The sequence below is a fragment of the Herpailurus yagouaroundi genome, unplaced genomic scaffold (assembly GCF_014898765.1).
Source record: "Herpailurus yagouaroundi ecotype Mexico unplaced genomic scaffold, PumYag 203, whole genome shotgun sequence".
NCBI classification, from domain to species: Eukaryota; Metazoa; Chordata; class Mammalia; order Carnivora; family Felidae; genus Herpailurus; species Herpailurus yagouaroundi.
This window is the reverse complement of record NW_024412434.1, coordinates 18270320-18282771: the sequence shown is the minus strand read 5'-3', so window position 1 is coordinate 18282771 and position 12452 is coordinate 18270320. Positions and strand designations below refer to the sequence as shown.

At 48.6% G+C, this 12452-nt stretch overlaps 1 protein-coding gene across 1 annotated transcript; it reads left to right on the top strand.

Moving 5' to 3' along the window:
* Nucleotides 1–4755: 4755 nt before the first annotated feature.
* On the top strand, nucleotides 4756–12152 carry VIM (vimentin). The gene is made up of 9 exons (XM_040451302.1): nucleotides 4756–5432; nucleotides 6089–6149; nucleotides 8505–8600; nucleotides 8698–8859; nucleotides 9392–9517; nucleotides 9746–9966; nucleotides 10434–10477; nucleotides 10853–10938; nucleotides 11785–12152. The coding sequence occupies exons 1-9, from the start codon at nucleotides 4870–4872 to the stop codon at nucleotides 11824–11826; spliced, it is 1401 nt and encodes a 466-aa protein (XP_040307236.1). The 5' UTR covers nucleotides 4756–4869; the 3' UTR covers nucleotides 11827–12152.
* Nucleotides 12153–12452: the final 300 nt, after the last annotated feature.

Sequence of the window (12452 nt, the reverse complement as noted above, 5' to 3'; positions counted from 1 at the left end):
TGAACATTGAATACTAGAACATTGAATAGAATACTAGAACTAGAACATTGAATAGAACACTACAATATTAGCCTCGTCTCTCCCTTCTTTCCTTCCTTCCCTCTTCTGTGAATGGCTCATGCGTTAATCCATGCACTCAGCAAATGCTCCAGGCTTCTCTAGGCACTGAAGATAGGCTAGTGAACCAAAGAGAGAAAAATCTCTGCCTTCATGGAGGGCATTCTAATGAAGGAATGAGTGATTCACTTTGGGTCTTCAGGGAGTCTTGAGAATGTAGTTATTAAGAAGAGGTTGTGGCTCGAAGACAGACACGTTGGGAGGGGTGCGCAGAGCCTGGGGGGAGGACAGCCAATTCCAGCATCGCAGGGGTGAGACGCAAAATGACTCGGATGAGTGATGGCCACAAAACCAAGGAGTGGATACAGGAAACAACGAGCCAGGACGCCCGCTGGATCCGAGTGACCGAAGAGTAAGCAGTGGCCATGGTGATGACAGTTTCCAATCTGGGTAACGTGCCGTGTTGCCCTGGACTGGGAAGTTAGGAGGGGAAGCCGTTGGGGTTGGGGGGTTTCCGGGTGTGAGACGAGCTGTGTCTGCTTTTGGATATGATGCTCTGAAGAGACGGAAAGATGGAAAGAAATCGAGGTGAAAATGTTTAACTCTCAAAATTAACGATCTAGGGAGCGAGTGAAAACCAAACTCCCTTCGTATCTACCAGGAACCACTGTTCCATCCCCTGAATAACAGAAAGCATCATAGTCTCAGCACCTGCCAAGCTTCTTTCAGAGTCCTGCTACCTCACAGCGTAATCTGATAATTAACCTGCCTCTTCAGTTCCTGGAATGCAGAAAGGCCCTAAATAATATGTGTGAATTGAATTGCTTGATAGTAAGCAAGATCTCACCCTCGAGGAAGGCGGAGAGAAAAGAAAAGTGCATTTGGAGTCTGAAAGGCCCCAGGAGGAAGTCTTGCCCCCTCTCTCCCTCCTCTCTTAGTCACGGGGCCATGAGCAAATTGTTAGCCCGCCTCTCAGACTCCTTGGCTGCAAAATGCACAATCAAACCCACCTTGCAAGAGGCTGAGAGAGCTTGAAGTAAAATGCATGCAAAGTTCCCATCACCCAGCAGGCACAAAAATTAAAGCGCTGATGACATTGAGTATTATTATCTTTGTTACCACGCCTTCTTGGCGTTGCCAGGTTTCTCACGTCTCGCTTTATCCACCTTCTCGCTTCTCACATTCCACGCAGGCGATCCTGCTAGCGGCTGTCCTCCTGGCGTGGCCTCCCGCCAGCCAGCTTTCCGAAAGCCCCCACGGGCCCTAAGCTCGTCTGCACATGGCTGGCTGGTCCGTCAGTTCAAATCGCCCCAACTCAACTGACATCACCACAGCTTGCAAATTCCAAAATCGCTGTGAGTGCTTTAGATTTGGTCATGTTTACGCCTGGTCTACAAGTTCTACGGCGGTGTCCTTCTTTATCCACGACCGGCACCATGTTTGAAGCAGCTTCACGGTCTGGCATTTGAACACACCACTGAGAGAGGCTGGCGTGGCCCTCAGAAAACACATATGAAGTGAGAAAGCTACGTCTGCATACTGTTTACTTCCAAAAGGTGACTGGGAACGCGGGGTGCAGAGATAGCAGGATTACTTGTCACCCTTGAGAAAGGTGGTTCAGACAGAGGGATCGCCCACACGGATGACTGACCCACTGGCTGAGGCACTGCAGGAGGCACACGTATCTCTGAATGAAGTTGATTCTCTAAGTCTCACGCGTTCTACATGAACGATTAAAGTGTTTTTGTAATCTCCACTTTTCCACGCCCTACAGTCCGCCGCTAACTATGGCAATTTCTAATAGGAAGGACATACTGGATATTGCATATCTGTGTGTGTGTGTGTGTGTGTGTGTGTGTGTGTGTGCATTCTATGCCAAATGCCACGGATGGATAGTTTGTGCCCTCATCTCCAATGCAACCCTATATGGAGACAGAGCCTTTGGGAGGTAATTAGGTTTAGATGAGGTGTGGATGGTGGAGCCCCCATTATGGGATTAGTGCCCTTTTAAGAAGTGGAAGAGACCACAGTTTGTCTTGGCTGTGACACAGCAAGAAGGCAGCTCTCTGCACAGGAGAAAGCAGGTCCTTATGAGACACTGAATCTGCTGGCACTTTGATCTCGGACTTCCTGCCTCCAGAACTGTGAGAAACGAACGCTTGTTGGTTAAGCCACACTGTCTACGGTATTTTGTTATAGCGCCTGAGCTAAAACAGCCAGAGAACATACCACTGTCCTGCCCGCGAATACAGATTGCGGACGGGTTAGAAAGGAGAAGGGGTACCCTAGAAATGGTGAGGAAGGCCAGAGTCCACCCCAGAGGAAGTCACCATAGCCCCGAGGAATTTGCTGTGGTCACCGACAGGGCACCCTGCCACACCACACCAGAGCCTCGCCCTCTTTTTCCAAGGTGACTCAGTCAGCAAGCAGCACCACCGCATTGCCCTGGGATCAGCACTTTAGGTGGGAGTAGGGCCCACCCTCGCCTCCTCCCCTGGGGAGATGGCTTTTTCTCATCCTAAAAATGCCAGGCGCACTCACAATGGTGACATTTGCTGAGCAATGGCTTGGACCAAGAGCTCTCATAGAGCAAGAATAAAGGAAGCCCACAGCAGGGGAGCTATGCAGCAAAGGTCCTGCACCTTGACCTTGGCTGTGCCACTTGCCAGAGCTCTCTGAAATGAGGTCAACAAAATATTACCTAGCAGAGGCTTGTACAGAGAAGCGGGGATAAACCCTTAACTTGGTCCCAAACTATTTTTCTTAAATGCCGGGGAACCTCCAGTACCACACCCACAGCCTTCACCCACCCTCCCACTCCCCCCAGAAAAAGGGGGAAGGATTTTACCATTTTTCTCCAAACTATCCACTATAGACTTTTACGGTGGTTTTGCAGTGAATCCGTCTGGTACTCAATGTGTCCTCTAAACACACAACAACAACCACAACAAAATTCCATGATGTTTCAATTGCTGCTTAATTAACCACAGTAAGACTGTCAGGCCTTTCCTCCCTTCACCTCCCTTTGGGGGTAAGCACTGTATTCTGCATTTACTAATACCGCAACCATGGCCCTTTACCTAGAAAGATTTGGGCGGCGGAATTCGACACTCCCTGGTGCCCTGGACCAGAAGGTTTTTGCTCTGTTTGCTCTGTAGACAGTTTTATCTCCCTCACTGGGAGACCAATTGCACTAATTCTTGGAAAATAGGCCAAAAGGACCGGTGACATTTCCCAGACAAGTCCCCAGAATCCCGCAATGTGCCTCGCTGAACCAAAATGAACACATAAATCTATTTCCCCCAAACATTCTGTCATTTGAGTTATATAATTGCCTTTCATTAATCAGGTCGGAGCTTTAAAGCAACACCTAATTAATTCTATAATTGGCACAGATTATGCCTTTAATGACTTCCACTATAGCAGAAAAACCAATGATCTCTCAATTTGATTTTGAAACTACGGACGGACGCCGGGTTTCCTCTTTCACCCAGAACTTTCAGATCTTGTTAAAACTCGGGTGTGGTTTCACGGGGATGGGGGGGGCACTGAGGGGAGCCCAGAGAGAAGGGTGAGAGGGAACTTTGCAAGAACACCCTTCCCCGAGGGCGTTCGTGATGCCAGAGACCGGTGTTTGGCAGCTCTCTGGGGTCTGCAAGAAGTTTCCTGCTAATGGGAAGTCCGCGCATCTGGAGCAAAATCGGGCTTGCGCGAGTTCTGAACAACTTAGGGGTGCTCTAGGATCCTCGCGGGCGAACCGCACACAAGAAAGAGGAGGCCCGACTAGAAGTTGGGTAAAACTTAGAACCAACAGGGCGTGCGCGGCCCGAGGAGACTTGAGTCAATCTCGTCTAACGGTTTCCCGAACCGCTAGGAGCCCTCAACCTCGGCGGGCAGCAGGGCTCCGGTGACTCACTGCCAGTGACTCAGCGACCCCACCCCTCTCGCCCCCCCCCCCCCGCCCCTCGGGCTTTCCTCGGCCGCAGCCTCGAAGCTCGCGCCGTCCAAAGCCACACCGAGCCCGTTAGGTCCCTGAACCTAAGGAACCCCCACGACAAGAGGCTGGAAAGATTCGTGGTCCAAAGCGGGAGGTGCACCAAGCCTGCTCGGGACCCCAGCTCCGTGTCCTAGGCTGTGCGCGCCCCCAACGCCCGCTCCAATCTCAGGCGTTCTTTGTTCCTTTCTCCGCGCCTCCCAAGCCTCGGGATCCCCCCCTCTTCCTGCCCCTTTGCCCGCGGGTCTCCCCACCCACCAGCCCCGAGCAGAACACTGGCCTGCAGCGGAGCGCCCCTCCCACCCGCCCGCCTCCTCCCAGGCCTCTTTGGCCCAGTGCCTGGGGACCCCTCCGGTCCGGTCCCGGGCAGGGTTCCCTACCACCGCGCGACCCCGCCTTTTTCAGCACCCACTGGGAGCAGAGCTCAGGCCAACATCAGGAAAGCCCCCGAAAGTCCCAGCCCACCCAAAAAGTAACGGGAAGGTGCCCAGTCCCGGGCTGCAGAGGGGCGGAGAGGAAGGCTCGAGGGCGCCCCCGCCCCAACCCCCGCCCACCCTTCCCGCATCTCGTCGGGTCCCCATTGGCTGGCGCTCTCTGCGGCTGGGATGGCAGTGGGAGGGGACCCTCTTTCCTAACCGGGTTATAAAAACTGCGCCCTCGGCCCGGTCCGGTCCTCTGCCACTCTCGCTCCGGGATCCCCCGCGCCAGAGACGCAGCAGCGCTCCCACCGCCCACACCCACCGCGCCCTCGCTCGCCTGTCCTCCCCGAGCCAGTCCGCGCCGCCGCAGCCGCCCAGCCCACCGCCACCGTCTCAGCCATGTCCACCAGGTCTGTGTCCTCGTCCTCCTACCGCAGGATGTTCGGCGGCCCAGGCACCGGGAGCCGGCCGAGCTCCAGCCGGAGCTACGTGACCACGTCCACCCGCACCTACAGCCTGGGCAGCGCGTTACGCCCCAGCACCAGCCGCAGCCTCTACGCCTCGTCCCCGGGCGGCCCGTACGCCACGCGCTCCTCGGCGGTGCGCCTGCGGAGCAGTGTGCCCGGTGTGCGTCTGCTGCAGGACTCGGTGGACTTCTCGCTGGCCGATGCCATCAACACCGAGTTCAAGAACACCCGCACCAACGAGAAGGTGGAGCTGCAGGAGCTGAACGACCGCTTCGCCAACTACATCGACAAGGTGCGCTTCCTGGAGCAGCAGAACAAGATCCTGCTGGCCGAGCTCGAGCAGCTCAAGGGCCAGGGCAAGTCGCGCCTGGGGGACCTCTACGAGGAGGAGATGCGGGAGCTGCGCCGGCAGGTGGACCAGCTCACCAACGACAAGGCCCGCGTCGAGGTGGAGCGCGACAACCTGGCCGAGGACATCATGCGGCTCCGAGAGAAGTAAGGCGGCGCCCACCTCGGGGCTGCAGGAGGGAGGGAGGGGGGTACGGGGCCCCCGCGAGAAGCCGCCACGCCCTTGGGGATGTGGCTGGGGCGGTGGCTGTCTGGGGGACAGCGGGTGAGCGGGGCGGTGGCTTCGGCGGCGCAGCCCCGCCCTGCACGCAGACCTTGCAGTTCGCATTTCCTCTCCCCTCCCCCCACTCATTGCCCAAGAACATCCCGCTTCAGGTTACAGATTTCTTAAAACTACCACTTTGTAGCCGAAGGCCCTTAAAAGCAACGAGCGCGATCTCCCCCAAACTTTGAGAAAGTTTCCTGGCCCCTTCTGGCGTGCGGCCATCATGGGGCGGGAGAAGGGAAGAGGGGAGGGGTGTGGAGGCAGCGAGACAAAGGGATTGCAGAGGTTCCTCGGAGGCGGGGTGGGGGCGTTCGCTGTGCAGGTTGGCGTGGCGGCCGTGATTGCTTTTGCACACTGCGGGCCGAGGTCCCGCCAAAACTTGCGGAGGGCGGCAGTCCTAAAAGCCGCAGTCGCCGGCTGCCCGCAGAGGTGGCGCAGCGGATCTCGTCTCGCGGCGCCGCGACGTGGTGGTTGGGTGTGGCCGCCCCACCCCTGGCGGGGTCCCAGTTCCCTTTTGGTTAATGCGCGACTGTTTCAGGTTGCAGGAGGAGATGCTTCAGAGAGAGGAAGCCGAGAGCACCCTGCAATCTTTCAGACAGGTTTGTAGATTCTGTTCCCACTTGCACAGCCACCGGACCCCGCCCCATCAACCCACGGGCAATTCTCAAAAGTTACTCAACCCAAGTCTAGAGAGCGCAAAACTTCACTTCTGTGCGCAAAGCCCCCTAGCGGCAGAAAGACCGCAGATCGGAAATTGTCCGAATAAAAACCCTTGAATGGGGTGAAGCCTTTCCTTAGGACATAAAGAAAGTCTTTGATTTTTTACTTTGTTTCGACGTTTTTTTTTCAAAAAAAAAAATTTTTTTTCCGTTTTGTTTTTGAAACACATTGACATTCAGATTCTGAACAGTTACAGTTTGATGTAGATAAAGGTTTGCTAAAGTCAAGTTGGCTAACTTTTACAAGGCCACCAGAAAGCACAGTTATGCCCTGTACTTTAAAATGTAAATGTACAGGGGGACAAGAAACTTAGTTTCACTGGATGGAAGCCAGCAAGTGTCTTTTCTTCTCTGCAAGTTCCATGGCGGCTTTAAAGTTATATGGAACTATCCCCGGGCACAACTATTTTGTGATCTAATAAGGGTGAAAAGGAGCCATCTGTCCTCTGGGCTGAAAGGTATTAATGGTTTCTACGGGCTTCACTATGGAATGTAGATACAGAATGTAGATACATTCTGGCAAGTGTGGTGGCTCAGGACAGAAATAATAGGAGTCTTTGTGTTCCCAGAGAAGCTTTGCAACAGGCTGCATTCTTATTGAATATGTAATGATGTAAGCACAGTCCTGGTCGGACACAAGTATTTGCTAACATCCGTTATCTAATCTCTGGCCCAGACTTGTGAAGTATATTCTTAAAGCTACAATCATAATTCACATTTTGAAAGGCCTTTCTTGATTTGGTTTCTTAAATTCTTTAGCACATCCTCCACAAGAACCTAAGGCTGAAGAACGGGTTTTCAGTAAAGGACTTTTTGCTCCAAAGTTAGATAGACTTAAAGGATTTTTAGCTTGAAATTAGAATTCAAAAGCCGGAAGAGCTGCCAGCCTAGTTTTCTTCCCCTGAACACTTACTGGCATGGCTATAAAAGCTCTCCGAGGAATAGTCTAGAATAACATTTTGAAGCAGAAATACACTTACCAGATTAAGTTAAACACTGCAGTGTGTGCTTCATTTTAGTAACCGAGCATTTATGATCATCATATCTATAACGTTTTCTGCAGAGCAGTGAGTTAATATGAAACAATATTATTATGAAAGATCTCCTGTTTAGGGATTAGGTAAAATCCCTCATAGTCTCCTCAATGAAGTAGAATGTCCCCCGTTGAACTTTTTTATAGAGGTCAGTAAATTATCTTTTGCATCTCTTTTAAGGGCTTAACAAGCAAAAATGAATTTTGCCCAAGCCTGTTTTTTCTTTTCTTTTTTGTTTTCACTCATTCCTCATTCACGTTTCCATGAAGGTGATAGAGGTGTCTTTGAAGACTGTAATGCTATAAACCATACACTGAGTACAGTTGCTTACAAAATAAGAGGTGTAAAGATTCTCGTGACGTTTCCTCGAGGGGACATAAAATCTTTGGGACGTAGCAGGTTACAAGTGGTGGAAACAGAAGAGAGCCAGAGCGGCAAGAATTTTTCACATAGTTGCGTTACATGCATTTTGAGCAGTCATTCTGAAACAAACCTAGTAACAGAACTTACACCGTGCTCAGCGGAAGGGACGGACACACCCTTGTAGGATGTGCTACGAGAGGAAGCAGAGAAAATACAGTCCAGAATTTACATTTTGTTTCCTTACGTGCCTGAACTGAATCTTTGCCAGGGTACGTCTTGAGTTGGAGTATAAATCTAGCCTGTAACCTGAATGCCAGATGACTACACACTCGCTTTGAATTCTAAGGATAAGGTTCAGAAGTTTGAGTCGAGAAAAAATAGAGCTCATGGATACACTGACACTTTCAAAGCACAAATTTCTGTTCTGCGTACTCTCAGGTATAAATGAAGTGAGATCTGGCCAACCCTATGATCGTCCCGTTATCTCGTGACATGATTAAAAAAAGAAATCTTAAAACTGCTGTCATGTGGATTTTAATGACCGATGAAGTACGGTTTGCCCTGTGCAGTTTAACATTTATCTGCATCCAAATTGCTTATCGGCCACCTAGAACACAACACAGTGGGTCACAATTCAAATTAGTTAACGAAGCAAAGAAAATAGAGTATGTTATAGTACTGGGTGACTTACGGACCTAATGCAAAAGTCATAAAATCTGTCAATAATCTTTTCACAGTGAAGAGACTAAGCTCATGTGATTAATTTAAAATGAATCCATGAGACAGGCCTTGGGCTTCAGCAGCCCCCCAATGCCCGTCTCGTCTCTTTTCCAACCAGGATGTTGACAACGCTTCTTTGGCACGTCTTGACCTTGAGCGCAAAGTGGAATCCTTGCAGGAAGAGATTGCCTTTTTGAAGAAACTACATGATGAGGCAAGTGGAGCCCCTTTTTGTGGGCGAATGTGGGTGAACGTGGGTGAAGTTGTCCCCAGATGTGGCTCAACCGACCTCCTGTCTGTTCTTTCTTCAGGAAATCCAGGAGCTACAGGCTCAGATCCAGGACCAGCACGTCCAAATCGACGTGGATGTTTCCAAGCCTGACCTCACCGCTGCCCTGCGGGATGTGCGCCAGCAATATGAAAGTGTGGCTGCCAAGAACCTTCAGGAGGCCGAAGAATGGTACAAGTCCAAGGTAGGACGCTAGTCCGTGTGGCTAGAACAAAAGAAGAGCGTTTGCTCTGAAAATGCTTGCACCCGTCTGTGATTCCTATACATACCCATTAGCTCCAGTCAGAAAGCTGGCTTGAACGTCTTCAAACTTCTTGAACTTCTTGTTCAAGTTTAATTTGTTGCTGCAGCCTCCCCATCACTCACGCCTTCTCTTTTCCACCCCTCCTTCTTAACCCTACATCAAAGTAACTCCCAACACCATGCCCTTGACCTCCACCCTTGAACGAGGGCAGTAGATCACGTCTCTACTTGAACATATCAGTGTCGGCATTCCATCACTCCCCCTCTGCTTTTCAGAACAGAAATGCAGACGTATTCTGAGAGACAAGGAGATTTGAAGTTAAAAATACAGAGCGTGGTTTGGATTATGTGTCGTTTATTTGTTTGGTCACCATCTTTAAGATCTGCCATTTTTCTGGGGAAGGTAGAATCTTAGAGGATTGGAAACCAAGTCGCTTGTGGGGGGTCTACATTTTTTATTTGTTTTTTGACAGTTTGCTGACCTCTCTGAGGCTGCTAACCGGAACAATGATGCCCTGCGCCAGGCGAAGCAGGAATCAAATGAATACCGGAGACAGGTCCAGTCCCTCACCTGCGAAGTGGACGCCCTCAAAGGGACCGTGAGTATCAGACCCCCGTAAAAGAGGGAACATAACCAGTCTGCACCATCCACATGGACCGAGCTAATGGCGATATCTGAACAAAACTTCAAATGAAGAAAAAGTGATTTTTTAATCCAAAGACCATGAGTTGTCAGGACGGGTTCAAAAAAGCACTTTGAGGTCTGAAGATTTGAGCTTACACGGGCCTTATTGTTCTAATACTTGAGCCTTTCTTCCCCCCTGTAGAACGAGTCTCTGGAACGCCAGATGCGTGAAATGGAAGAGAACTTTGCCGTCGAAGCTGCTAACTACCAAGACACTATTGGCCGCCTGCAGGATGAGATTCAGAACATGAAGGAGGAGATGGCTCGTCACCTTCGCGAATACCAAGACCTGCTGAATGTTAAGATGGCTCTTGACATTGAGATCGCCACCTACAGGAAGCTGCTGGAAGGCGAGGAGAGCAGGTATGGCACCAGGGCTTGTGTGCCTGAATTAATAGCCCCCATGTATTAGGTATTCTGTCACTCATTTGACATTCCTCACCTCATTTCATCTTGGGAACATATCTTCAAGGTAGCTACTGACCACTTTTTATAGATACGGAACCTTCGGTCAGGAGGTTTAGTAACTTGCCCTAGTTAGAGTTAGTCAGGGGCAGAGCTGGGATTTGAACTCTTAACTCTCTGAGCACCAATGCTTTTCCCACTCTGTGATGCCTCCAGTTCATGCCCCTGTGGAGAAGATACTTGGGGTAAAAGATTGTAAATGTACTAATGAGGCCACTCATAGGTAAATATGTTTGAAGCAAATCCCTCACGCCATGAACTACAGGAATACGTTGTCTCCTTTGATGAAAACAAGAAGTGAATGAATTCGTGCCTTATTGTTTGAGCTGTTTTCCAAAAATTTTACTGTTTTTATCTTTTTATAGGATTGCTCTGCCTCTTCCCAACTTTTCTTCCCTGAACCTGAGGGGTAAGCATGTGATTACCCTTTTTTGAAAAATTTTAGCAGCTTTGTAACCAGTCTGTTCATGATAAAGCACTCATTTGTTAAATGATACTTGGAAATGCCATACAAATTAAAATCCTGTAAAATATCCATCGTTTTTAGATCCAAGTACTGGCTTACAGTCTGTGCTTCCAGTTAAATTTAAACTACATTGACTTCTTCCTTTGGGGTGTAACTGAAATAGTCCATCTTGATGCTGGGCTTTCAAACGGGTATTAAGTCTCTAGAATTCTTTTGGGCACTTTGAGCAATTATGAACCACAGTCATAATTCTTTGGCCAGTTACTTATTTTTTTCAAATGTCCTTTTTCCTCATTTGGGGCTTTTTTCTTTATTCAGAAACCAATCTGGATTCACTTCCTCTGGTTGACACTCACTCAAAAAGAACACTTCTGATTAAGACGGTCGAAACCAGAGATGGACAGGTTGGTATCTTTCACTCAAAATCGGCATCATCTCAGGCTGGCATTGACAGCCTTGTGAATCACTAAGTCTGTATCTCATATACACCTGGTTAATTGGGGGGGGGTTCCGTTTCACCCGTGACCCCTCAAAAGAGAATAGGCCTTTTCTCCTGGCATGACCCCCAGCCAACTAATTATTTGGTTCCTCAATGTGGAGGTGAGATCGCAATCTACCTATAGTCCAAAATAAAGGATTTCTTTCTATGGTCCTTAATTTAAAATGGGAGCACAGCCTCTTTCCATTACTTTCTAGACTCGCTTCATGAGCTCCTTCATTAGAACCTCAATCCCAGGAATGTTTTGATACTGGACATATGGCCTTCCCTACTGACTGCCTCCTCAATGCTCCTGTGTCCTTTGACGTAGTGCAGGGACATGCCCTACGACCACTTCGTTTCTTGTTCGTTCCCTATGCCAAGAAAGAAATGGCCGAAATCTATTGTAACCTTCGTGGAATCTTCCCTTGCCCATAAACTTCAAGTGTACGTTCTGTACAATTAGAATGCCTTCATTGCTTTTAAACTTTGCTGCATAGGATGATCACAGCATCCTTCAGAAACATAGTTCAGTTTTCTTTTCTTAAACCCTAACATTCCATCGGATACTTAATCTGCTTGTAGGTGAAGAGCGGCTTACATACGCATCTGTCCCTTCTAGCTCGGACCCTTCTTGTGTATAATCAACATGACCTGCCTGTTTTCACAATAAATCCTATTTCGTAGGGATTTTTCTTTGTCGTGCTCAATGGGGTAACTGAATCTTTAGCCTGTAGTACCGTATTTGATTTGAATTTGAATTTTTTCGCAGGTTATCAATGAAACTTCTCAGCATCACGATGACCTTGAGTGAAGATTGCACAGACTCGGTGCAGCAATATATTACCAGCAAGAATAAAAAAAAAAAAAGAAATCCATATCTTAAAGAAACAGCTTTCAAGTGCCTTTCTGCAGTTTTTCAGGAGCGCAAGATAGATTTGGAATAGGAATAACCTTTAGTTCTTAAGAACCAACACTCTTAAAAGATTTAGAGAAAAGTTTACAAACATAATCTAGTTTACGAAGAAAACTTGTGCTAGGATACTTTTTAAAAAGTATTTTTGAATACCATTAAAACTGCTTTTTTCCAACAAGTGTCTGACCAACTTGTTTCTGCTTCAATAAATCTTTGGAAAACTCTTTGGCTGTGTTACTTATTTGATAATATCTCCACAGTTCTCCAAAGTTTACGAGGATATATGTGTTAGTCAAATACTTTTTAGTCCTACTGGTTCATTTGTCACAAAAATCTAGGCTAACTTGATAAATCCAACTTATCTATGCTTGAGTTGTATGTATAGTTCTTAACTGAGTCATTTACAGGTAGACTTCACTTCTTTTCAGTTACATTATTTGAACTTAAATAGACGATCTATCATAAAATAACTTGTACGAAAATGACAGGTCTTTTCACAAGATGAGTTCAGCAGGGTCCATGTC

What these genes read in the sequence shown, in the direction of transcription:
- VIM (XM_040451302.1), top strand. Translation starts at nt 4,870, where the DNA reads ATGTCCACCAGGTCTGTGTCCTCGTCCTCCTACCGCAGGATGTTCGGC. An exon ending in AAGAATGGTACAAGTCCAAG is followed by an intron (nt 8,860 to 9,391) that starts GTAGGACGCTAG and finishes GTTTTTTGACAG; the next exon opens with TTTGCTGACCTCTCTGAGGC. An exon ending in TCGAAACCAGAGATGGACAG is followed by an intron (nt 10,939 to 11,784) that starts GTTGGTATCTTT and finishes ATTTTTTCGCAG; the next exon opens with GTTATCAATGAAACTTCTCA.